This window comes from Salvelinus namaycush, chromosome 19 (assembly GCF_016432855.1).
Source record: "Salvelinus namaycush isolate Seneca chromosome 19, SaNama_1.0, whole genome shotgun sequence".
In the NCBI taxonomy this organism is placed as follows: Eukaryota; Metazoa; Chordata; class Actinopteri; order Salmoniformes; family Salmonidae; genus Salvelinus; species Salvelinus namaycush.
Genome location: NC_052325.1, coordinates 15191318 through 15217659, shown reverse-complemented (window position 1 = coordinate 15217659; position 26342 = coordinate 15191318). Strand labels below are relative to the sequence as shown.

The following is a 26342-nucleotide window of genomic DNA, read 5'->3' as shown; positions in this document are numbered from 1 at the left end:
AATTCACTCTGGCTATCTACTCCGATTTCAGAGCACTCATCTGAGTGTGCCAGAGTGCAGAATAACTTATGAATTTACGAACGCTCAACACCCGTTGAATATGGCCGGTGTCAGTAAACGTCTGCAAAAAAGCACAATTAAGTTGTTGCCAGCAGCACAGTTAGTCGCCAACACTCTGGATAACATGGAAACAGCCTAACCAGCTCTGCTAGTGCGAGTAAAATGGTCGGTGTGAGATGTTCTCTCATTTGTGTCTGGAAGTAGCTAGCCAACATTAGCCAGTTAGCTTGGGTGCTTGACTAAAGATGTTAGGTCAGAACGCTCGGGTCAACCCTACTCATCTGTCAGATCTTCCACTGTGCGCACTGAACGCTCCGAGAGCAAAACTCTCTGAATTTACTAACGGGCAATTTGACAATGCTCTGAATTTACGAACTCCCAGATTGCACTCTGGCACTCCAGAATGAATTTACGAACAAATCCCTAGTGCAGTGGCGAGCAGGGTTTGTGTGTCAATGTAACCAGGAAGAGTACTGTACAGTGATGTAACACAAGATTGTGAGGTTTACTGGAATCTATTTGGCAATCTGTAGTCAGGTTTTCCGTTTCTGAAATGTTCATCTCCATCAGTAATAGTTGTGCAAAATCAATTCTTAAATCTTTGCTCATCTGTGAGCAGGAAGTTTTGGCCCCGCACTGGCAAAACCAGCATTGAAATGATTTTGACCAGGTGTCCGATTTCCAATGGCAGGTGACCCTCTAGCAGCAGGTTTAGGGTGTGAGGGGACCCCGTCGAGCAGCTCTACCATCGCCCCCGCCGACATCGTACACAACCACGTCTACAGGGATACAGCTGAGCACATGGTTGCTACTGGTAACGCAGGCAGCCAGGTGGAACACCAGACGTCGGTGAAGGCAGAGCAGCAGTACTACCATCAGCAGTATAAACATGCCCTGTTCAGCACCATGCTCCTCTACCACGGCTCCTAAGGAGTTGGAAGGACCCCGTTGTCAGGCCGTCCCTCGGTTTGCCTGTCATTTATGCTTGATGTCAACAAGCATTCACACGCCTTAAAACCATGGAGTGAGTGGTTCCTTTTTCATATGGTCATTGTAACATCATTAAGGGATCAGAGTTTACATGGTCAGTCTGTCATGGAAAGAGTAGGTGTTCTTAATGTTTTGTGCAGTGTGTATTTCCTCCCATAGTTTATCCACAATAAGTAAACTGAAATTCCAGTTCCAATTTTTCACATTGGGAATTGCAATTCACTTTGTATTAAGTGAACTGAACCTTACCCTGTGTGCACTGGGGCCTCTGTTGGATTGCACATGTCATAACCCATTTGTTAAATTGTTGTTTTGAGTTGTACTCAATGAACCAATAATTACTGCAATATGTCTGTGTTTTGCATTATGAGTGTTATTCAACGCCATAAGACCACCCAGGAGCCTGGCAACGGCATCTGCCCGTGCAGTGGAAGGGAACGCCACAGACAATGGATTTACGCTCTGTCCATGTGAGGTCCTATACCTCTGGTTGGGGACCATGCCCACTCCACAGTCCACACAGCTGAGATGGACACAAACAATGGGACCTTGGTTGGGCACTGGCATAATTCTCTTGAATTGTCCAGAACTTAGAATCACACACCACAGGTGAGAATTGCATGTATTTATTTTAATTTTAATGGAGTTCCATTGACTTCAAGATCTCTTTTGCAAGGGAGCCCTGCATCTTACAATTACACAACAAATTAAACAGGAAATAAAAATACGAAGGGATTACCTAAATAAAACCCACTTAAAAAAACAATCATATTCCTCAGCAGAGGTCCTCAATCAACACTCTGAAATGCCTGAAAGGCACCGATACATCCATTTGTAGGGAACTCTGAAGATTGCTCCATACATGGTGTCAGAAGAAACTACACTGAACAAAAAGATGAACTCAACATGTAAAGTGTTGATCCCATGTTTCGTGAGCTGAAACAAAAGATCCCCGAAATGTTCCATACGCACAAAAAGCTTATTTCGCTCAAATTTTGAACACACATTTTTTTACATCCCTGTTAGTGAGAATTTCTCCTTCGCCAAGATAATCCATCCACCTGACAGGTGTGGCATATCAAGAAGCATATTAAACAGCATGATCATTACACCAGGCACACCTTGTGCTGTGAACAATAAAAGGCCACTCTAAAATTAGTGATTCTGGCACAACTTAATGCCACAGATGTCTCAACTTTTGAGGGAGCGTGCAATTGGAATGCTGACTGCAGGAATATTCACCAGAGCTGTTGCCAGATAATTGAATGTTCATTTCTCTATCATAAGCCGCCTCCAACATCGTTTTAGAGAATTTGGCAGTACATTCAACCGGCCTCACAACCGCAGACCACGTGTAACCACGCCAGCCCAGGACCTCCGGATCCGGCCTCTTCACCTGCGGATCGTCTGAGTCCAGCCACCCAGACAGCTGATGAAACTGGCTTTGCACAACTGAAGAATATCTGCGCAAACAGTCAGAAACTGATGCTCATTTGCGTGCTTGTCGTCCTCACCAGGGTGTTGACCTGACTGCAGTTCGGCGTCGTGCCCGACTTCTGTGGGCAAATGCTCACCTTCGATGGCCACTGGCACGCTGGAGAAGATGAATCGCAGTTTCAACTGTACCGGGCAGATGGCAGACTGCGTGTATGGCATTGTGTGGGCGAGCGGCTTGCTGTTCAACATTGTGAACAGTGCCCCATGGTGGCGGTGGGGTTATGGTATGGGAACGCATAAGCAAAGGACAACAAACACAATTGCATTTTATTGATGGCAATTTGAATGTACAGAGATACTGTGACGAGATCCTGAGGCCCATTGTCGTGCCATTCGTCCGCTGCCATCACCTCATGTTTCAGCATGATAATGCACGGCCCCATGTTGCAAGGATCTGTACACAATTCCTAGAAGCTAAAATGTCCCAGTTCTTCCATTGCCTGCATATTCACCAGACATGTCACCTATTGAGCACGTTTGGGATGCTCTGAATCGACATGTACGACGGCGTGTTCCAGTTCCTGCCAATATCCAACAACTTTTCACAGCCATTGTAGAGGAGTGGGACAACATTCCACAGGCCACAATCAACAGCCTGATCAACTCTATGCGAAGGAGATGTCACACTGCATGAGGCAAATGGTAGTCACACCAGATACTGACTGTGAACATATCTGTATTCCCAGTCATGTGAAATCCATAGATTAGGGCCTAATGAATATATTTCAATTGACAGTTTTCCTTATATAATTACGTAAAATCTATGAAATTGTTGCATGTTGCGTTTATATTTTTGTTCAGTGTAAAAGCAGTTTTTTAAAAAGTCTAGCAACAGACGGAATTTCCAGAGTTAGTCATCATTGTGATCGGGTATGGTAACTTTTACTTCTATGGATAAGTAAAGATGTCAGGTAATGCGAGAGTTTTTGCAAAAGGACTTTATAAATGAATAAAATGCAGTGTTTCAACCTACGTGAGGTCAAAGAGGGCCATCCTACTTTCTGATAGAGCGAGCAGTGATGAGTGCAAAATCTGTCACACTTGATAAAACAAAGTGCACTATGTTAAACTGCATCTGAAGGCTATAATGAAGTGGCGGCTGCATTCATGTAGATTACAGTGCATTCGGAAAGTATTCAGACCCCATGACTTTTTCTACATATGTTACAGCCTTATTCTAAAATGGAATAAATAAATAAAAATCCTCATTAATCTACACACCATACCACATAATGACGAAGCAAAAATATATATTTTTTAACATTTAAAATAAAAACAAAAATACCTTATTTACATAAGTATTCAGACCCTTTGCTATGAGACTCGAAATTGAGCTCAGGTGCATCCTGTTTCCATTGATCATCATTGAGATGTTTCTACAACGTAATTGGAGTCCACCTGTGGTAAATTCAAAGAAACACACCTGTCTATATAAGGTCCCACAGTTGACAGTGCATGTCAGAGCAAAAACCAAGACATGAGGTTGAAGGAATTGTCCATAGAGGTGTGAGAGAGGATTGTGTCGAGGCACAGATCTGGGGAAGGGTACCAAAAACAAACATTTCTGCAGCATTGAAGGACCCCAAGAACACAGTGGCCTCCATCATTCTTAAATTGAGTAAGTTTGGAACCACCAAAACTCTTTCTAAAGCTGGCTGTGTGGCCAAACTCAGCCATAGGGCACTTGGTCAGCGAGGTGACCAAGAACCTGATTGTCACTCTGACAGAGCTCAATAGTTTCTCTGTAGAGATGGAAGAACCTTTCAGAAGGACAAACATCTCTGCAGCACTCCACCAATCAGGCCTTTATGGTAGAGTGGCCAGATGGAAGCCACTCCTCAGTAAAAGGCACATGAAAACCTGCTTGGAGTTTGCCAAAAGGCACCAAAAGGACTCTCAGACCATGAGAAACAAGATTCTCTGGTCTGATGAAACCAAGATTGGAGGAAACCTGGCACCATCCCTACGGTGAAGCATGGTGGTGGTTTTCAGCGGCAGGGAGTGGGAGACTAGTCAGGATTGAGGGAAAGATGAATGGAGCAAAGTACATTGAGATCCTTAATGAAAACCTGATTCAGAGCTCTCAGGACCTCAGACTGGGGCGAAGGTTCACCTTCCAGCAGGACAACAACCCTAAGCACACAACCAAGATAACGCAGGAGTGGCTTCGGGATAAGTATCTGAATGTCCTTGAGTGGCCCAGCCAGAGCCCGGACTTGAACCCGATCGAACAATTCTGGAGAGACCTGAAAATAGCGGTGCAGCGACGCTCCCCATCCAACCGACAGAGCTTAAGAGGATCTGCAGAGAAGAATGGGAGAAACTCCCCAAATACAGGTGATCCAAGCTTGTCGCGTCATACTCAAGAAAACGCAAGGCTGTAATCGCTGCCAAATGTGCTTCAACAAAGTACTGAGTAAGGGTCTGAGTACTGTAAATGTGATATTTCAGATGTTTTATAAAAAAATCTAAAAACCTGTTTTTGCTTTGTCATGATGGGGTATTGTGTGTAGATTGATCAGGGGGGAAAACGATTTAATAAAATCTAGAACAAGGCTGTAACGTAACAAAATTTGGACAAAGTCAAGGTGGTCTGAATACTTTCTGAATGCACTGTATGTCACCATAGTCTGGGGCGGTGGGTAGCCTAGTAGTTAGAGTGTTGGACTAGTAACCGAAAGGTCCCAAGATCAAATCCCCGAGCTGACAAGGTAAAGATCTATCCCCTGAACAAGGCAGTTTACCCACTGTTCCTACGTCATTGAAAATAAGAATTTGTTCTTAACTGACTTGCCTAGTTAAATAAAGGTAAAATAAAAAAATGTAAGTCTAGGACAGGAAGGAACGTTGACATTCTGCTATTTAGTGAGAGGCATGTCCTACGCTACCTGTCTGAAGTTTTAGAACATCTACACATTCAAGGATTTTTCTTTATTTTTACTATTTTCTACATTATAGAGTAATAGTGAAGACTTCACAATTATGAAATAGCACATATGGAATCATGTATACCAAAAAAGTGTGGAACAAATCCAAATAAATTTTATATTTGAGATTCTTCAATTAGCCACCCATTGCCTTGATGACAGCTTTGCACACGCTTGGCATTCTCTCAACCAGCTTCATGAGCTAGTCACCTGCAATGCATTTCAATTAACAGGTGTGTCTTGTTAAATGTTAATTTGTGGAATTTCTTTCCTTCTTAATGTGTTTGAGCCAATCAGTTGTATTTGGTAGAAGACCAAGTCCATGTTATGGCAAGAAAAGCTCAAATAAGCAAAGAGAAACGACAGTCCATTACTTTTAAGGCATGGTCAGGCAATACAGAACATTTCAAAAACTTTGAACGTTTCTTCAAGTGCAGTCGCAAACACCATCAAGTGCTATGATGAAACTGGCTCTCATGAGGACCGCCACAGGAAAGGAAGACCCAGAGTTACCTCTGCTGCAGAGGAGAAGTTCATTAGAATTACCAGCCTCAGAAATTGCAGGCCAAATAAATGCTTCACAGAGTTCAAGTAACAGACACATCAACATCAACTGTTCAGAGGAGACTGTGTGCATCAGGCCTTCATGGTCGAATTGCTGCAAAGAAACTACTACTAACAGACACCAATAAGAAGAGACTTGCCCACTGTAAAGCATGGAGGAGGAGGTGTTATGTTGTGGGGGTGCTTTGCTGGTGACACTGTTATTTATTTAGAATTCAATGCACACTTAACCAGCATGGCTACCACAGCATTCTGCAGCGATACACCATCCAATCTGGTTTAGGCTTAGTGGGACTATCATTTGTTTTCAACAGGACAATGACCCCACACTACCTCCAGGCTGTGTAAGGGCTATTTTACCAAGAAAGAGATTCATGGAGTGCTGCATCAGATGACCTGGCCTCCACAATCCCTCAACCTCAACCAAATTGAGTTGGTTTGGGATGAGTCGGACCGCAGAGGGAAGTAAAAGCAGCCAACAAGTGCTCAGCATATGTGGGAACTCCTTCAAGACTATTGGAAAAGCATTCCAGGTGAAGCTGGTTGAGAGAATGCCAAGAGTGTGCAAAGCTGTCATCAAGGCAAAGTGTGTCTATTTGAAGAATCTCAAATATAAAATATATTTGGATTTGTTTAACACTTTTTTGGTTACTACATGATTCCATATGTGTTATTTCATAGTTTTGATGTCTTCACTATTATTCTATAAAAGTGTAAAAATAAAGAAGAAAAAAAACCTTGAATGAGTAGGTGTTCTAAAACATTTGACCGGTAGTGTATTTTTATAGAAGAAACCAATTTTTATTCAAATAAATTTGATTTAACAAGTAATATTTGTTTCAGAATTATAGGGGTCAAAATTGACACCTGTTTTCAATACCTTTCCTTGTGAGGATAGACTGATACAGCCTTTTTCTAGAAGAAAATTTCAGATTGGAGAACGCATTGGGAGGGCTCTTTGACCATTCCTCCATACAGAATCTTTCCAGATCTTTGATATACATAGTCTGCCTTTTTGGACTGCCCTCTTCATTTCAAACCCCAGGTTTTGAATGGGGTTCGAAGTCCAGAGACAGATAGGCATTGCAAACTGTTGATTTTGTGGTCAATTATTATTTCATTGTAGATGTTAATGTGTGCTTGGGGTTATTGCCTTGTTGGAAGATCCACTTGCGGCCAAGTCTCAGCCTCCTGCCAGAGGCAACCATGATTTTGGCAAAAATGTCCTAGTACTGGGTAAAGTATATATTTTTATTTTACCTGTATTTAACTAGGCAAGTCAGTTAAGAACAAATTCTTATTTTCAATGACTGCCTTGTTCAGGGGCAGAACGACAGATTTGTACCTTGTCAGCTCGGGGATTCGAACTTACAACCTTTCGGTTACTAGCCCAACGCTCTAACCAATATGGTATTCGTCACCGCTCCTTTTGTATCTGGACAATGCCCACTATTTCACCTGTGCGAACACCCGTTTGTCACCTGTCCCCAAGACCGGCCTTCATAGCTGGAGTTTTTATTTTTTACCTAACCGTACAAACGCTACGTCCCTGTAACCACGCCCCCCGTCAAACACGGTCTCAAATAGAAATAAAGTGAGACTAAGTAATTAGATACGTATTAAATCGTTTTTCAATACAAATGTAACACAATAAAGTAAAATTATATTAAAACCTAAATGTTCCTATGTTTCGGTTTTCTTTAGAAGAATACGGAAACGACGACGTCCCCTATTAGCTGAAGTGGTATCGCCTAATATACCACTTACCAGCGGCTAGGGTAGGACTCGAAGGATATCTTTTCACCGAGGCGACAGCGGGAAAAAAAGAGAGCTGAATGTTGTTGTAAACACAACATTAACAAGCTATATTATAAACACTTTTGTTGTAAATAAAGCAGTACATTTGTGTTACCGTTATATATTTAGCTTACGATGTCTACTCCGGCAAGAAGACGATTGATGAGAGATTTTAAACGGTGAGATGAACATTTTTCACGGATGGTGTTATTGATGTCTGAAGAAGCTAACTAGCAAAGCTAGTCAGCGAAGGTTACCAAGCTAGCTAGCAAACGTTAACTAGAAAATCACACAGCCGTCTCTTTCCTGACATTTTGGGGTTTGTCTAGTTTACAATTCTCAAATGTGTAATGTTGCGTTTGAAAATAGCTCATGCCGAGAAAGTAGTTTTACTCTAAAACAGTCAGCTACGTTATTTAGCTTGCCAGCCAATACTTGGCTACAGGTTAGCTAGCGAAGAAAACAATTTGCTCTCCCAATGCGAGTCACCATAGCTCACTCGCAAGCGAAACTGGGTTAGATTAACAATACGTCATACATAAGATCAAATTGGTTTTGCGATATCCCGTGCTTATATGCATGACGTTAACCGTTACGGTTTGTGACTGACGTTTAGCTTCTTCGAGGTTTCTTCTATGCTATATTGGCGAACACACAATTGAATGTGCATCCCGCCACAATGCGGGTGGAAACAGGATTCCACCCAAAAAGTGAACAAACTACCAAAAGAAAATAAACACATTTTCTGTAAAAAATAAATAGAACAGATCTGTTCCCAAGGGGAACCTGTGAGGGCGGGTCTTCCGGTGCCAGTACCCCATGGAAGTTTTCAGATGTCGAGCCTTAAGTCCAAACACTTGAAAAATGGCCAAATCTTTTACATCCTTACACTCAGGTGAAAGCTCTTACTGCGTATCTTCCATAACCAAGCTTCACATGTGTAGGTAATTGCTCTTTATCAACAAAAAAAACAGGCCCGACAGACGTTCTTCTTGTTCCCCATTCACCCAGCGGATCAGACACTGTGGATCAACCACACCAGGAATTCAATTCAGGTATTTCACCTGAACATCCGTCGTCACCCCTGAAGGGTTTGAAGGGTGCTCTACTCCGAAGTTCAAAACACAAAACTTCTGTTGTCCTGATTCTTTTTAGGCCCACAGCAATCTTCCTCTGCTCTTCAGAAATACAATTAATCAAAATAAAACCACCACTGGTCACTCTTACTTTTCCAAGTGCATACTTCACCATTTGACACCTCAAATGGGTTTCCCACATATGCATCCTTACTCAACAAATGCATCCCAACAAGAAGCGATTCATTATCATTCACACACGTATCCTCCAATCCAATTTTAGACAATTTCCTTTTCGGTCCAGTTTTCAATACTACTGTTGTCCATTCGGAACATTTGTCTTCACCAAATTTGCTCAACATGCTGCTCGATTCGAACTCAGCATCCACTTCGCCATCTTCCCACTTACGTTCCTTCTTTGAGGTTTATTGGCAGACCACACTCATAAGGTGTATAACCACCACCTACTGTACAGGGTAGAACGTTGAGCTAGCTAAGTAGCATTAACACTTTTATGGGCTTCTGCATTGGTTGATAATATTGCAAGTAAGAGTGAGTTCACTAATGTGTCGATTTGTAAAATAACTATCAGTTTGAAAATTGGGTTAATAAGTATATATTAGCTAGGTAGCAAGCAATTTGACACGTGGAACTAAAGTTGTTTTTCTCGGGACCCATAGGTTACAAGAAGACCCTCCGGCTGGCGTCAGTGGTGCCCCTTCCGAAAACAACATAATGGTGTGGAATGCAGTCATATTCGGGTAAGATGGCGAAGCGCAACCGGTCAGATGTGCACATTCAGACTGTCACAGATTTTCTGTGCAGTATTATTTATAACCCCATGCTCCGGCAGCAAATATTGCAGAGTTAGGGTTCAGAAATAGCCTTCTGTCTTGGTAGTTTCAAATCAAATTTTATTGGTCACATCCCCCGAAAACAACAGGCGTAGACTTTACCGTGAAGTACTTATGAGCCCATTCCCAACAATGCGGAGTTAAAAAGTAAGAACATTTTGGGGGAAAAGTAAATAGTAATACAATAAAATAGAAATTGAGACAGTACAGAGGGTAGTGCGAATGGCCCAGTACATCACTGGGGCCAAACTTCCTGCCATCCAGGACCTCTATACTAGAGGTCGACCGATTTATGATTTTTCAATGCCGATACCGATTATTGGTGGACCAAAAAAGCAGATACCGATTAATCGGCCGATTTTTTTAATATATTTGTAATAATGACAATTACAACAATACTGAATGAACAATGAACCCTTTTATTTTAACTTAATATAATACATAAATAAAATATATTTAGTCTCAAATAAATAATGCAAAGAGAAGAAATTAAAGTAAAAGTGCAATATGTGCCATGTAAAAAAAGCTAACGTTTAAGTTCCTTGCTCAGAACATGAGAACATATGAAAGCTGGTGGTTCAATATTCCCAGTTCTTCAATATTCCCAGTTAAGAAGTTTTAGGTTGTAGTTATTATAGGAATTATGAAGCGTCGACTATTTCTCTCTATACGGTTTGTATTTCATATACCTTTGACTATTGGATGTTCTTATAGGCACTTTAGTATTGCCAGCCTAATCTCGGCAGTTCATAGGCTTGAAGTCATAAACAGCGCTGTGCTTCAAGCATTGCTAAGAGTTGCCTGCAAATGCAGTAAAGTGCTGTTTGAATGAATGCTTACGAGCCTGCTGCTGCCTACCACCGCTAAGTCAGACTGCTCTATCAAATATCAAATCATAGACCTAATTATAATAAACACACAGAAATATGAGCCTTTGGTCATTAATATGGTCAAATCCAGAAACTATAATTTCGAAAACAAAACGTTTATTCTTTCAGTGAAATAAGGAACCATTCCGTATTTTGTCGAACGGGTGGCAAACCTAAGTCTAAATATTGCTGTTACATTGCACAACCTTCAATGTTATGTCATAATTATGTAAAATTCTTGCAAATTAATTACGGTCTTTGTTAGGAAGAAGCACAGTTCGCAACGAGCCAGTCGGCCAAACTGTTGCATTGAATACAAGAGAAGGGACACAATTTTCCTAGTTAATATTGCCTGCATTTATTATTAATTTTTTTACCCCCTTTTTTCTCCCCAATTTCGTGGTATCCAATTATTAGTAGTTACTGTCTTGTCTCATCGCTACAACTCCCGTACGGGCTCGGGAAAGACAAAGGTCGAGAGCCATGCGTGCTCCGAAACACAACCCAACCAAGCCGCACTGCTTCTTAACACAGCGCGCATCCAACCCGGAAGCCAGCCGCACCAATGTGTCGGAGGAAACACCGTACACCTAGCGACCTGGTCAGCGTGCACTGCGCCCGGCCCGCCACAGGAGTCGCTGGTGCGCGATGACCTCTACTCTACTCTATACCAGGTGGTGTCAGAGGAAGGCCCTAAAAATTGTCAGACTCCAGCCACCCTAGTCATAGACTGTTCTCTCTGCTACCGCATGGCAAGCGGTACCGGAGCGCCAAGTCTAGGTCCAAGAGGCTTCTAAACAGCTTCTACCCCCAAGCCATAAGACTCCTAAACATCTAGTCAAATGGCTACTCAGACTATTTGCATTCTCCCCCCGACCCCTCCCCTCTCCACACCACTGCCACTCTCTGTTGTCATCTATGCATAGTCACTTTAATTAACTCTACCTACATGTACATACTACCTCAACTAACCGGTGCCCCCGCACATTGACTCTGTACTGGCACCACCCTGTATATATTATTTTTTACTGCTGCTCTTTAATTACTTGTTAATTTGATCTGTTATTCTTATCCATATTTTTTGAAACTGTGCTGTTGGTTAGGGGCTCGTAAGTAAGCATTTCATTGTAAGGTCCACACCTGTTGTATTTGGCGCATGTGACTAATAACATTTTATTTGATATACAAGGACTACCGGTACCACGTCAATGTGCAGGGTTACAAGTTAGTTGAGGTAATATGTACATGTAGGCAGGGGTAAAGGTGACTAGGCAATCAGGAAAGATAGTAAACAGAGTAGCAGCAGCAGTGTGTGTGTGTGGCATCAATACGTCTATGTGTGTTGGAGTGACAGTGTTGTATGTGTGGGTAGATTCCAGTGAGTGTGCATAGAGCCGGTGTAAATAAAAAGGGGTTCAATGCAATTAGTCAGGATAGCCAATTGATTAACTGTTCAGAAGTCTTATGGCTTGGGGGTAGATGCAGTTCAGGAGCCTTTATGTCCCAGACTTGGTGCTCTGGTACTGCTTGCTGTACAGTAGCAGAGAGAAGTCTATGACTTGGGTGGCTGGGGTCTTTGACAGTTTTTAGGGCCTTCCTCTGACACCGCCTGGTATAGAGTACCACAGTATGAGTCATACCCATAACCTACCGGTCAAACAGGGAAATGGTTCCAATTGTTTTTCCACCTTTCATTTTTCCCACTGGGGATTTTAGAAACACTTAAAATAAGGGCTGTGTTTCGTGTAGGCTTACCCTGGCATGATGTTTTGATAACGTATAAATCTCTTTGGGATAACGTGACTTTTCCGAAGGGCGTACTTCACCGTTTTCAACACCTCAAACGGGTTTCCCACTTATGCATCCTTACTCAACAAGCTCATCCCAATAATAATCATTCATACACGCATCCTCCAATATAATTTCCTTTCTGTTCCAGTTTTCAATACTACTGTTGTCCATTCAGAACATTTGTCTTCACCAAATTTGCTCGATGCGCTGTTTGATTATAACTCCCGCTTCACTACAGCCCTGTCGATGTGAATGGGGGCGTGCTCGGCCCGCTGTATCCTGTAATCCACGATCAGCTCCTTTGTCCTGCTGACGTTGAGGGAGAGGTTGTTGTCATGGCACCACACTGCCAGGTCTCTGACCCCCTCCCTATAGGCTGTCTCGTCGTCGGTGATCAGGCCTACCACCGTTGTCATCACAAACTTAACGATGGTGTTGGAGTCGTGGGTAAACAGGGAGTACAGGAGGGGACTAAGCAAGCACCTCTGAGTGACCCCCTTGTTGAGGGTCAGCGTGGCGGATGTGTTGTTGCCTACCCTCACCACCTGTGGGTGGCCCGCCAGGAAGTCCAGAATCCAGTTGCAGGGGGAGGTGTTCGGTCCCAGGGACCTTAGCTTAGTGATGAGCTTTGAGGGCACTATGGTGTTGAACCCTGAGCTGTAGCATTCTCACATAGGTGTTCCTTTTTGTCAAGGTAGGAAAGGGCAGTGTGGAGTAGAGGTCGACCGATTATGATTTTTCAACACCGATAACGATTTTATTGGAGGACCAAAAAAAGCCGATACCGATTAATCGTCCTATTCTTTTTATATTTATTTATTTGTAATAATGACAATTACAACAATACTGAATGAACAATTTTACTTTAACTTAATACAATACATAAATAAAATCAATTTAGTCTCAAATAAATAATGAAACAAGTTCAATTTGGTTTTAATAATGCACAAACACAGTGTTGAAGAAGAAAGTAGGTGCCATGTAAAAAAGCTAACGTTTAAGTTTCTTGCTCAGAACATGAGAACATATGAAAACTGGTGGTTCATTTTAACATGAGTCTTCAATATTCCCAGTTAAGAAGTTTTAGGTTGTAGTTATTATAGGAATTATAGGACTATTTCTCTATACCATTTGTATTTCATGTACCTTTGACTATTGGATGTTCTTATAGGCACTTTAGTATTGCCAGCCTAATCTCGGGAGTTGATAGGCTTGAAGTCCTAAACAGCACAATGCTTGAAGCACAGCGAAGAGCTGCTGGCACATGCAGTAAAGTGCTGTTTGAATGAATGCTTACGAGCCTGCTGCTACCTACCACTGCTCAGTCAGACTGCTCTATCAAATCATAGACTTAATTATAATATAATAAACACACAGAAATACGAGCCTTAGGTCATTAATATGGTCAAATCCGGAAACTATCATTTCGAAAACAAAACGTTTATTCTTTCAGTATAATACGGAACCGTTCCGTGTTTTATCTAACGGGTGGCATCCCTACATCTAAATATTGCTGTTACATTGCACAACCTTTAATGTAATGTCATAATTATGTATGATTCTGTCAAAATAATGATGGTCTTTGTTAGAAAGAAATGTTCTTCACACAGTTCGCAATGAGCCAGGCGGCGCAAACTGCTGCATATACCCTGACTCTGCTTACACTGAACGCAAGAGAAGTGACACAATTTCCCTAGTTAAAAGAAATTCATGTTAGCAGGCAATATTAACTAAATATGCAGGTTTAAAAAATATATACTTGTGTATTGATTTTAAGAAAGGCATTGATGTTTATGGTTAGGTACATTGGTGCAATGACAGTGCTTTTTTTCGCGAATGCGTTTGTTAAATAATCACCCGTTTGGCGAAGTAGGCTGTGATTCGATGATAAATGAACAGGCACCGCATTGATTATATGCAACTCAGGACAAGCTAGATAACTACACATGGTTGATGATATTACTAGTTTAACTAGTGATTATGTGAAGATTGATTGCTTTTTATGAGATACGTTCAATGCTAGCTAGCAACTTACCTTTGCTCCTTGCTGCACTTGCGTAACAGGTGGTCAGCCTGCCACGCAGTTTCCTCGTGGAGTGCAATGTGATCGGCCATAATCGGCATCCAAAAATGAAGATTACCGATTGTTATGAAAACTTGAAATCGGCCCCATGCCGAATAATCGGTCGACCTCTAGTGTGGAGTGCAATAGAGATTGTATCATCTGTGGATCTGTTTGTGCGGTATGGAAATTTGAGTGGGTACAGGGTGGCTAGGGTGATGGTGTTGATGTGAGCCATGACCAGCATTTCATGGCTACGGGGCGATAGTCATTTAGACGGTTACCTTGGCATTCTTGGGTACAGGGACTATGGTGGTCTTGAAATGTGTAGGTATTACTGACTGGATCATGGAGAGGTTGAACATGTCATTGAAGACACTTGCCAGCTGGTCAGCGTAGTTATTGGGAATTCTGAGATCAAGGTCATTTCAATACCTTTCTGGGCCAATGATACCAAAAATGTGACGTGATTCATCTGCTCATCACAATGTTCCTCCTTCATCTGTTAACTTATTTACGGGGAAATGACACATGCATATATTTCACACATACAGAGAAAACGTTTAAACATATTTATTTCCCTTTACAGCCCAGAAGGGACACCTTTTGAGGACGGTGAGTACAGCACTGTGCACCCCATTCTTTGTGTTTGCATACTCTATGGAGCTAAGGGTTGTGTGTGACGTAATTGTTGATTTGATCAATTTCACATAAAGTAGGCTAAAGCACTCAATCATCAACTTCCTGTTTTATCTACCGGCAGTGTTACAGATAATGCAACACCTGTAAATGCTAAGTTTTCTAACATTATTTGTTGCATGATAGTATGAACTAGAGTGATATGAACTAGAGCCATGGTTCTAATTAATCCCCCCCCCCCCATCTTTTATGTTCCAGGCACGTTTAAGCTTACTGTTGAGTTCACAGAAGAATACCCTAACAAACCCCCCACAGTACGATTTGTGTCAAAGATGTTTCATCCAAATGGTATGTTGTCATAACGACAGTAGCAAAACAGCCTGATTATAGTTAGTATTACCTGCAAAGGTTAATGGTATTTTAACCGTTCCGTTTTATTTACAGTGTATGCAGATGGCAGTATATGTCTAGACATTCTGCAGAATCGATGGAGTCCAACCTATGATGTTTCATCCATTCTTACCTCTATTCAGGTAGGCAAATATATCTTGTTTTCCATAATACATTTTATATGCCATGTATCCTCCCTTCCCCGTCAACATTTAGTCCTACTGTGACAAAGCAGAGATTATAAAACACAACAGATGTTAGACTTCCCATACTGAACATCCTGAAGTGTCATGGTGCATGCTCACTTTTATGTCTTGCTCTCTGTGCTGTAGAAAGCCTGTCTCGTCTACTCAGTTGGCTCATTATTCATCACCTCGCTCCGTTCCCTTCTTCCAGTCTCTGCTAGATGAACCAAACCCCAACAGTCCAGCCAACAGTCAGGCGGCCCAGCTTTACCAAGAAAACAAGAGGGAGTACGAGAAGCGTGTGTCGGCCATTGTAGAACAGAGCTGGAGGGACAGTTGACCACATCCTCTCCCTTCTGGCCTCCTCTATCCCCAGCGCTGAGCTGTGTGTGATGCGAGTTTGAGGAGTAATCTTAATTTAGATTTTTTTTGTTTCTTCCTCCATTTTACTTTTACATATTTATGCACTTTACCTGTCCCTTGTTGAAAATGTTTTTTTCCTGACACGCTTGGAGTGGAGTTTTCGTAATTTTTTTCTATTTCTCCCTCCTGTTTTGGCTTATCAGGGGACTTATGTGCTGAATCTTGTTTTTGTCGCCACCGTCTTCAATTGAGGACAATTTTTGGACGTCAATTACCTGCCTCCTCCCTTCCCACACTGAAATAAATAAGTTGGACTGATGTGTAATGTTTGGAAGAAATATCAATTAACCATGTTAACCTGCTTGTAGGTCCTTTCTTTGGTGTGCTCCCCTTACCCTTTAATACATAAGCTCATTTTACAAAGCAGCATCTGAGCTATCAAGCTCATTACCTTTCTTTGGAAAATTGTTGCGTGTGTTTATCCTTAAACAACCTGATTCAGAACTAGACCCACATGCTTAACCCATGTCTTTGCTGTGTTGTGAGCTCTGTTACATGCATGACAGTGATAGTGCGTTCTTGTTCTCTGTTCAGTAAGTACTCGTATATAGAACATACATCCTGATTGTAGATTTTGCACTGGTTGTCCACCATGTCACTTTTTCAGCAATTGTAAATAAGTCGTCAAAGCTACCTTTACTATGACAGTAGTACTGCATTTCTCCTGGCTGGTTAACCATGTGCTCCCTACCGTAGTCATCAATCACCTATATTTAGCTTTCGCTATCTGGTAAATACTGTGAAATCGGTGATCTCTTGCAATGCTAGCACTGAGAAACTAGCTGCCCACTTCCATCAGTTAGTCAATGCCTCTGCCGCATTGACATTTGACACCAACTTAATGAGAATATGGTTTATTGGTAAGGAACTCTTTAAACATCAAACTAATCGCAGACATGGCATGATGGTGTACACATACCACGTGAGTTGTTCCTTTGCTATTTTTGACAGACAGTAAGCACAGACTAGGGACCAAAGAATTTCATAATATACATGCCAAGGCCTTCAAGAATACTACCATTGGACCAGACACAATGGGCTCCAGCCCAAGATGCATTTAAATACTATTTTCACAAGTGACCTCACAACTACAGGCCCCAGGCATCATCAATTTAACCATCTGTCAACAATAACTTGCTGCTAGGGCAGCCCTATTGGCACTTATAACAAACAGCAGTCACATCCCATGGTAAATACAGGTGATGCAAAGACAATTCAACATAGGAATCACATTGCATTCATATCTGTAAGCCACCTTGTAATATAGTGCATGTCTAAAATGAATTTTAGCACGCAATCTTGGTTAAAATGTTTTATTTGTTCGGAGCAATATGGCTAGTATGGTTGCATGCAAGATACACTAGCGTCAACAAACATCTGTATTACATATCTGCTCTAAACCAGTGGTCCTGAACTAGGATGTCCATCTTACAGTACAGCCTTTACTAAAATGACATGTCCCTCTTTCTAATTCTTCATTTGTTTTTTTTTAACCCCTTTTCTCCCCAATTTTGTGATATCCAATTGGTAGCTAGAGTTTTGTTCCATCGCTGCAATTCCCGTACGGACTCGGGAGAGGCGAAGGTCGAGAGCCATGCTTCCTCCGAAACACGACCCTGCCAAGCCGCACTGCTTCTTGACACACTGCTCGCTTAACCTGGAAGCCAGCCGCACCATTGTGTCGGAGGAAACACTGTACAACTAGCGACACGATTCAGCATGCATACGCCCTGCCCGCCACAAAGTGTCGCTAGAGCGTGATAGGACACCCCGGCCGGCCAAGGCCTCCCCTAACCCGGAGACGCTGGGACAATTGTGTGCCGCTTCATGGGTCGGCCGGCTGCGACACAGCCTGGGAACGAACCCGGGTCTGTAGTGACGCCTCAGTGCCTTAGACTGAAGCGCCACTCGGGAGGCCCCAAGTATTCATTTTCAAACAGCATTGATACTAATTGGGAGTAGAAAAATACAATAAAAAAACATGACCACAAACAACGTTCACTGGGCCAGGTAGAGCAGCTACCTGTTGTAGGCCCTCTCCTTCTTCACCCTCTCCAGGGCCTTGTCCATGGTCTTCTCATTCTCACCCCTGCATTTGGGGCAGAACCACTTCCCCTTGGGCTTGTGATGCAGCCCCACACAGGAGAAGTGGAACCACTCGATGGGACACTCGTCGTTATCACAGCCAATCATCTCGCCGTAAGACACCTGTTCACACAGGCAGTAGGTGGGCTCATCTGGGTCGATGGGCAGGTCTGGGGGTGACACCTCCCTCTCTGACTTGCCCTTTGACCTCTTCTTCTTCTTGGACGATGACATTTTGGCCCTCTTTTCCCTGGCTGCCCCCATGCCCGCCTCATCACCATGATCCATGCCTCCATAGCTCTCCCGGTTCTCTCCGTTCTTCTGCCGCCGCGAACGTTTCCCGACAGACTTTTCCCCTCCACCGACTGAGCCTGGCGTTACCTCGTCACGCCTCTTGTCGTGGTGACCCACTTTGCCCGGTGTGGTTGTCACTGCCGACGTTGACATCATGGAGGCTGCAGTCGTCATCAAAGCAGTTGATGTGGGTACATGGATCTCTGGGATCTCCTGGGAGGCATGGAGGAGCTCAGAATGCCAGTCCACCTGTCGGCTACGGTTCTCCACCAACTCCACCTGGAACAGTAGGACAGAACAGGGTTTATTATATATACTGTGGGTTGTGATCAGTGGGGTGACATTGGTCACTCTCCTTGACTAACCTATGTGGGGCTACCTCATCTATATATTATTGTTATTTTCAAGCTGGACAGTCATTCAGCAAAGTATACAGGCAGCCGCCACATTTACCCACCATCTGCCCAGCAATCTGGATCTTCTCATCTCCTAGCTCCTGGCTGCTGATGAGAGCTCTCTGGATGGACAGCTGCATTCTGCGCCGCTGGAGAGGGTCGGACTCCTGACGGTAGCGCTCATAAGCATCATCCAGCTCATGCAGGACATCTGAGAAAAACATTATGCAAGCCTAGTTAAATGTTTTTTTTAACAATGTAACAAACATGGCACATTAGTAAAGTGGAAAACAATAGTTTTACTGTAGCTAGCTAAATACATGTACATTCTTTGGAACAAATCTAGTTCATAACTAAGTGACAAAATGTGAATAAAGGGTATCTACTATTCCAACTACATTACTGATGCACAAGCTGGTATAGCTGAATGCCAGCAGTAGCCAGGTGCTTGCTACCTACTAAGTTACTGTAGCTAACGTCAAATAGCTGGGCTAACAGTTTCGCTAGCTAACGATAGCTAGCTACATTATGATTAGAGCTATGTATATAGATTGTCGGTGGATGAAATGTGAACAAATTGCCTTGGTATTTGGCGTCAATTTCTTTCATGAGAGACACGCTCCTCTGTAGGTCGAATGGCAGTGATTCGACCAAGTCCAAATATTCTTCCACATAATTTGTAACGACGTGGACCGGGTCACCGTTTGCCGGATTTAGCATGTTCTTCTGTCGAAGTCCAGACAAAGCTGTCCACAACAAAATAAGAGATGATATTTGTTACACAGAACATCCGAAACTCATAATCCTAAAGATATGCGTTGAACTTTTATTAAAAAAATATGTATCTAGCAAACTCCCTGAGCTTACTTTTGACACGCTGACGTTACTACTGTTAGCTCGTTTATGGGAAAGCTAGGTAAGCTAACAGCCTAGAAGCGAACTAACGTTAACTAAGCTAGCAGTGACGTTAGCCTTCAAACTAATTGTCTAAACACGAAAATTAAGCTACGCAACTAGCGAGCAATTCTTACTCACCAGCAACTTTATATTTGCCGTTTAATGAACTTCTTACAATGTATTCAATCCAACTGGAGAATCTTGTAACTCAACTATGTATTGATTGCGTCTGGTCCAACGTGGAGAACTGTACGTTTGTATGCGCATGCGCAACGTATCAGAAACAAATCTGCCATTGGTAATTTTCTTCAGTGAGTGAAGATACTTTAGGCAGTCGTTTTAATACATTTAATTAGTACAGTGATGCAGATCTAGTGAAAATGGTCCATGCTTGATGTTAGTTGCACATGTTCGTACTGTTTGAGCAAGACAGTTATAGACCAACTCTCTGCAACACTGTTAAGGAGATAGAAGACTGAAAAAGCGACCGATGAAGAGTAAAGACAGAACAAATAAGTGAACTCCAACATTTTAATATAGGGTGGTTGACAAAAACAGGAGACAACACCATATGTCACTAAGATTATATTATTCATGACAGTAAAGTCATTTATGGAATATGATTAACTGTCTGGAAACAAATCACAGATTCTAAATTGTATTCTCTAACTTTCACCAGGTATTGCTCAGTGTGTTACAGTATGTGTACATTGGGTAGTCTGATATTAAGGTGTGTAATCTCAGCTCACCCTCATGTGCCCCATTAATTATGAAGTGCTGGCTTTCACACTTTTTTGAATAGCAAAGGAGACACTAAGAAAATAACAGACTCCAGTGTAAAGGAAATATTGCATTGTCATTTTTTGTTTCAATGGGTCCAGTGTAAGAGAGACAACATAGCCAAAATGTATTTATCAATGTAAAAAAATCATCAAGGTCTATAACTTATTGAGCACCAATAAACTACGAGTCATACCAGTGGGAAATAGTGGTTAATTAATGCATTTTTATTTATTTATTTATTTTTTTCACTAAAGTACTGCACTGGGCCTTTACTAGTCCGCATTAGCGAACTGAGAGCCTTCTGTAGTGCCGGCCAAAAAAAGAGCAGCACCCTCAAACATCTTCCTGCGGCTATGCTAGAAGTGGTTTCATATGTTGGAGTCAGTCTTTTTTGTGTGAATTATTTCTTATTAACTCAATCCGATCGAAGGTTGTCAACTATGCAGCTTTTGAAAGGCAATGTTACCGCGTTTGTGAATATTGCATTTATGGTAAAACGATGCAAATGTTGACTCAATCGGAAACTACCTCTGAGGTAAAGACTAGCTACATTGATAGTTGGGCTCTTTGGCCCAATGTCAAAGAAGATAATGGATATTCAGGATTCCCATGGAAGAAAGTGTTTGTGTTTATGAATGTAATACTTTATGTATACATGTACAGTACACTACATGACCAAAAGTATGTGGACACCTGTTCGTCAAACTGAAATTTGGTGAACTGACTTGTTGGGAGGGTGGCATCCTATGACAGTGCCACGCACTTCAGTAAGGCCATTCTACTGCCAATGTTGGTCTATGGAGATTGCATGGCTGTGTGCTCGATTTTATACACCTGTCAGCAACAGTGTTGCTGAAATAGCCGAATTCACTCATTTGAAGGGGTGTCCACTTACTTTTGTATATATAGTGTATGTGAGTGTATCTTGGACTCTGCTCCTATAGACTGTTCTCAGCTCTCAAATAGTTTTTTGAAGGCAGAGCTGATCTCCTGGATCATGTCTGTGGTGGTGGTGGCTCGGCCATGTTTGTGAAAGGCCTGTCTGTTACACTGTCTGGTCAGAGAACAGGCCCCGAAAGCTGCCACCACTGATGGGTTCACACTTAGGCAGAAGAAGAGATTGGAGAATACATAAGTTAGATCAATGACGAATACACTATAAAATTACACCAACTAGGTTACATATCCTACAAAACATTTAAAAACTTTTCAGGAAATGGAAAAAATTGCTTTCGTTTACAATTTCAAAACCTCAGAAGCTATTCTGAATAAATGTTCTTGGTCCTAGAGTCAAATGTTCGGAGCACATTGATGAAAGTTACTGCTTTCAATACATGAAAATTGAATGACGAGGTTTTTCATCAGACAGCGACGATATGTTATCATAAAGCTATATTCATTTTGGTCGTGTCAGTGTTTAATCACAAAATGATGAGATGAATATGGTACCTTTTGGTCATGTCTTCTGAGGAGGCGTATGCCCAGTGTGCCAGCACTCCCAGAGAGCCAGATAGGAGGTCTCCTTGCCCCCCACACCGCCGCCCGCTGCCCTCCTGTCTGCACAAGATCACTGGACACCACAGAAACACAGTCAGATTTTTACAGGACTATTTGTGAGTGTAGCACTTACTGAGTGTAGCTGTGTGTGTTTGTAACACTAACCCTTGTTACCGTCGGTGATTAGGTCTTCCTCCCCCTTTAGCACCACGGTCAGGTTGCCCATGGCAACACTGAGCTCCATGGCACTCCTCTGATGGTCACTGCTATCCAGAGGCTCATGGTGCTGAAAACACAGAGGGTTAATAATGAACGAACACACACACACACACACACACACTGCGCTAGCACTGGCAGACTCACCATAGCCTCATATAACCGGGTGAACTCCATGTAGTTGGGAGTCAGGATGCCCTTCTGGTACCCTTGGATGACTGATGGCTGCTGAGCAACCAGCCACAGCCCATCCTATTGGTGGAACACACAATCACTGAACATCCTTGTAATATATAAATATATTGGACATATTGGACATTTATATATATATATATTTTTTTTAAATGTACCAAAGCAAAAATTGGTTATGTGTACAGTACTTACTGCATCAATAACTATAGGGATATCTCTTGCTTTGGACTTCTCAATTACTTCCTAAAGAAAAAGACTGATAAGAACATTGGTAATATCATGTGGACTGTCTAATCTAAAATTGACTGTGTGTGTGTATATATATATTCAGTGCCCCACGTGCCTTGGCGTTTTTCAGCAGTTTGTCGTCTCTGCCTAGCCCCGGTCCCACCACCAGGCTATGGAGTCTGGGGAGCCATTTCTCTATCTCCTCCACTGCATTGGGGCTGTCCCTATGTACACAGTTATCATCAACATCATATACACACTGTTTACAAACACTGAGTGTACAAAACATTAGGAACATCTGCCATTTCAATGACATAGCTTTCACCGGGATTCACCTGGTCAGTCTATGATCCCTTATTGATGTCACTTGTTAAATCGACTTCAATCAGTGTAGATTAAGGAGGGAGAAAGGCCAAGCACACCGGTTTGAGGGTGTTAAGAACTGCAATGTTGCTGGGTGTTTCACGCTCAACAGTTTCCCCTCTATCAAGAATGGACAACCACCCAAAGAACATCCAGCAAACTTGACACAACTGTGGGAAGCATTGGAGCCAACATGGGCCAGCATTCCTGTGGAACACTTTTGACACCTTGTAGAGTCCATGCCCAGACGAATTGAGGCTGTTCTAAGGGCAAAAGGGGGTGCCACTCAATATTAGGAAGGTGTATACATTGGCTTGTCAGTGTATACATTGGCTTCTAAGACGTAACTTACAGCACAGGATGAACTATGAGCTCCGGACTGTAGGATTTGATCACTATCGCTGCGTCTTTAGTGCAGAACACGTGTGACAGGTCGGCCCCCTAAGAAGTGACAGAGGTTTTGTCATCATATCAATGTCTCCAGCAGAGAACAAATTACACAGAACCAAGAAAGCTACTGTGTGCTTACCACTTTCAATGCAGAAATAGCAGCAAAGTACGGAGCTCCTGTATACCTTACCATGACAAGAACAATTGTCAGCAGGAAGAATGGATGGAATGAAAGGACACAAAGAAGAGGAGAAAAAATGGTAAATTACTTTGGTTACCTCACACAATATTGGTATAAGGCAGAAAACCTTCATTTAGAGATCAAAGTTGATGGTGGAGTTGGGTTGGGTCACTTACTCTTGACATCCCCCAATAATCCCAATCCGCCCGTCTTGGCCTTTGTGCTTTTTAGATGTCAATGGAGGGACTATATTTTTCACCAGTGGAAGGATATCATCCATGCCTGTGCGTGCGGCTGTTCCAAGGGAGAAGGAGCGCTCGATGACTGAGAAAGAAAAGAGAGAAGTATTCAGAGTTCTCCTTAAAATGTGTAGCTACCCTGCGCTAGCTGCTTGTGTGTTGTGTGTGCTTTTAGGCTTAGACATCTTTGTGCGTCTGTTCCCGCATTATTCAGTTCTGTTTGACCTGCTTTTCGACAGGCAGTCTCACCAGGGCTGGCCATTGCTCAAACACAGGCCAACTGAGTGAGAGAAGTGAATACCTAAAGTCTGAGAACCTGCGTTGGACTGTGGCTGAGTGTGGTAGCTGGGCCACTCAGCCTGGGTTTGGGGCGAGCGGACTCGGAGGTGACACGACCGACCACGCGTCATATGGCTGGAGGCGGACATCGGCACACTGGGCTGCATGGTAGACTCCATGGTATTCCGAGCAGGCGGCATTGCTGTGGTTGCGGTTGCTGTGGCGACAGGGTTTCTGGTGGCGATGCTGGAGAACATCTGTCCCAACACCTGGAGCATGTGGAGCTCGCGGGCATGTTCGGCCTCTCGCCGGCGGTCCTCGACCTGCAGACGCTGCTCCTCCAACTGGTAGAAGCTCTGCTCGGCCTCAGCACTCTGCTCCAGGAATCGCTCCATCAGACTGTCCAGGGGCAGGTCAGCGTGCCGCTTCTTGGGCCGCTTGGGTCGGCTGGAGGACGGCCCACTAGCTGACTGGCTGCTGCTGGTCTGTCTGACTGTGGTGCCTGTGGAGGAAAGTGGATTAAGGTTTTGAGGGCTGTGACTGTGGTAGTAGCTGCATACAATATGATAACAATGTAAAAACATGTCATATAAATGCTACTTACCATTTCCCACAGTCACAGGGATAGGGATGGGAGGGTATTCCAGCTTCACTTGGGTCTCTGGATAGGAGCATTCCCCTGTGCTCTCCAGGTATGGGTGCTGTGGAGGGTCTGTGTCCTCTTCCTCCTCTGTCCCGTCCATGGTCTCATCCCCCACAGCCCCACTGTCTAGCAGCTCCTGGGGGTCAATCTGGGGACGGCTGCTCAGGATCCTCTCCATGGCATCGTAAAATTTGCAGATCTTGTGGTATTGTCCATTGTTCCTCAGGTTGCCCTCCTTGGCCAGGAGGAACTGCCTTTTCAGGCTTTTGATTCGCACCCTACACTGCTCTGGGGTTCTTTCGAACCCCATCTCTCCCAACCTTCGGGCGACGTCGCGGTAGACATGACTGTTTCTGAAGTTTCCATCCAACGCTGTCTGGATGTCTTGCTCGCCCCAGATGTTAAGCAAGGTTCTGGTCTCGACATCCGACCACAGAAAGCCCCGTGTTGAAATGGCGAGCATAATTAGGTGCGAGTTCAACGTGATTGATATTTTAAAGCATGCAGAAGTTTGAAAACCAAAAAAAGTTAGCTAGCAATTCGGCTAGTGAAATGTCCTAACGTTAGCTATCTAGCTAGCTAGCAACATCCTGCATCAAACCTCGAAGCTCGACATTCCGACTGAGATTGATACCAGGTAACAATTTACCTAGACATGGAAGGCGCACATTCAGCAGCCTGATGTTGAGTTTAAGACAATGCACTTTCATATAATGGAGATTAGTGTGTCCCACAGTCTGCAAAGCTGATTGATTATAGATCCATACCAGTACAGTACAACACAAACGTCAGGGGCAGAATGTGTACTACATCACAGTGATAGACTCCGAGGAGCTCTGCTGGGTCCTAAAGGAACTAAATTAATTCAGTGATTATTGTGATTTATACAATTATAGTGCAAGGGATGTAATGTTAAAGTACAGTGTTTGTTGTTTTTACTTTACCTTCCTCGTTTAGATACAGAAGTGATACAACAATCGTCAGTGCAACAGTACTGAGGCAAAAGACAACCATCCAACTTCCATGTTGCATGATTCTGACATGCCCTTGCGAGCCTATTTCGTGCCCCTAGATAAACAGTGGTATTAGAGGTGTCACAGACAGCGCGCACACATTGACAGGTCTTACCTAGGCACGAACTGTGCGTTACTGCTGAAAATAGGATAGAGAGACGCGTCACTGGGATCATGAGAGCTGCTAAAAGAGCCCAAACCAAAACAGGAAGTGGGTTGGCGAGGAGATATGACCAAACTCACCAAAGATTGTTCTATCTGTGATATGACACTGGAATCTGATTGTTTTTTTAAGCTCTTAAAGAAACAGAGGTACTTTATGCAATTTAATATAGGGTAAAGTTCACAGATAGACGTCCTATTGAGTTGTAATTTGTTTACGTCATTGAATAGTCGAATGTTACACTTACATTGTTACTAGCAGCTCATCACCTGTCTCGTCTAAATGTTAGCAATAAACATGTTTGCTCGATTTGCTCTCCTGCGCGCAGTGGTGTTCATTTAAAAATATATATATTTGCCC

The 26342-nt window shown here is 43.0% G+C and overlaps 3 protein-coding genes across 7 annotated transcripts; 1 reads left to right on the top strand and 2 right to left on the bottom strand.

The window, feature by feature from the left end:
- Positions 1-7143: 7143 nt before the first annotated feature.
- LOC120064197 (ubiquitin-conjugating enzyme E2 A-like) lies at positions 7144-16425 on the top strand. Of its 2 annotated transcripts, none has more exons than XM_039014599.1 (6): positions 7144-7274; positions 9592-9672; positions 15077-15102; positions 15385-15474; positions 15571-15659; positions 15913-16425. In XM_039014599.1, the coding sequence occupies exons 2-6, from the start codon at positions 9647-9649 to the stop codon at positions 16039-16041; spliced, it is 360 nt and encodes a 119-aa protein (XP_038870527.1). In that variant the 5' UTR covers positions 7144-7274; positions 9592-9646; the 3' UTR covers positions 16042-16425. The 2 variants fall into 2 exon arrangements, with proteins under 2 accessions (XP_038870527.1, XP_038870526.1); XM_039014598.1 differs by lacking the exon at positions 7144-7274 and adding an exon at positions 7808-8014.
- A 996-nt stretch (positions 16426-17421) lies between these two features.
- On the bottom strand, positions 17422-20051 carry LOC120064189 (inhibitor of growth protein 1-like). Its single transcript, XM_039014589.1, has 4 exons — positions 19934-20051; positions 19480-19644; positions 18961-19109; positions 17422-18782 (listed from the first exon to the last, which is right to left on the bottom strand). The coding sequence occupies exons 2-4, from the start codon at positions 19616-19618 to the stop codon at positions 18144-18146; spliced, it is 927 nt and encodes a 308-aa protein (XP_038870517.1). The 5' UTR covers positions 19619-19644; positions 19934-20051; the 3' UTR covers positions 17422-18143.
- Positions 20052-21394: 1343 nt separating this feature from the next.
- Positions 21395-26335, bottom strand: naxd (NAD(P)HX dehydratase). Of its 4 annotated transcripts, XM_039014566.1 has the most exons (11): positions 24768-25744; positions 24186-24665; positions 23822-23969; positions 23604-23649; positions 23427-23515; positions 22827-22935; positions 22676-22726; positions 22439-22543; positions 22241-22361; positions 22028-22148; positions 21395-21680 (listed from the first exon to the last, which is right to left on the bottom strand). In XM_039014566.1, the coding sequence occupies exons 1-11, from the start codon at positions 25267-25269 to the stop codon at positions 21530-21532; spliced, it is 1923 nt and encodes a 640-aa protein (XP_038870494.1). In that variant the 5' UTR covers positions 25270-25744; the 3' UTR covers positions 21395-21529. The 4 variants fall into 4 exon arrangements, with proteins under 4 accessions (XP_038870494.1, XP_038870498.1, XP_038870497.1 ...); XM_039014570.1 differs by lacking the exons at positions 24186-24665; positions 24768-25744 and adding an exon at positions 26230-26335; XM_039014569.1 differs by lacking the exons at positions 24186-24665; positions 24768-25744 and adding an exon at positions 25935-26189.
- Positions 26336-26342: the final 7 nt, after the last annotated feature.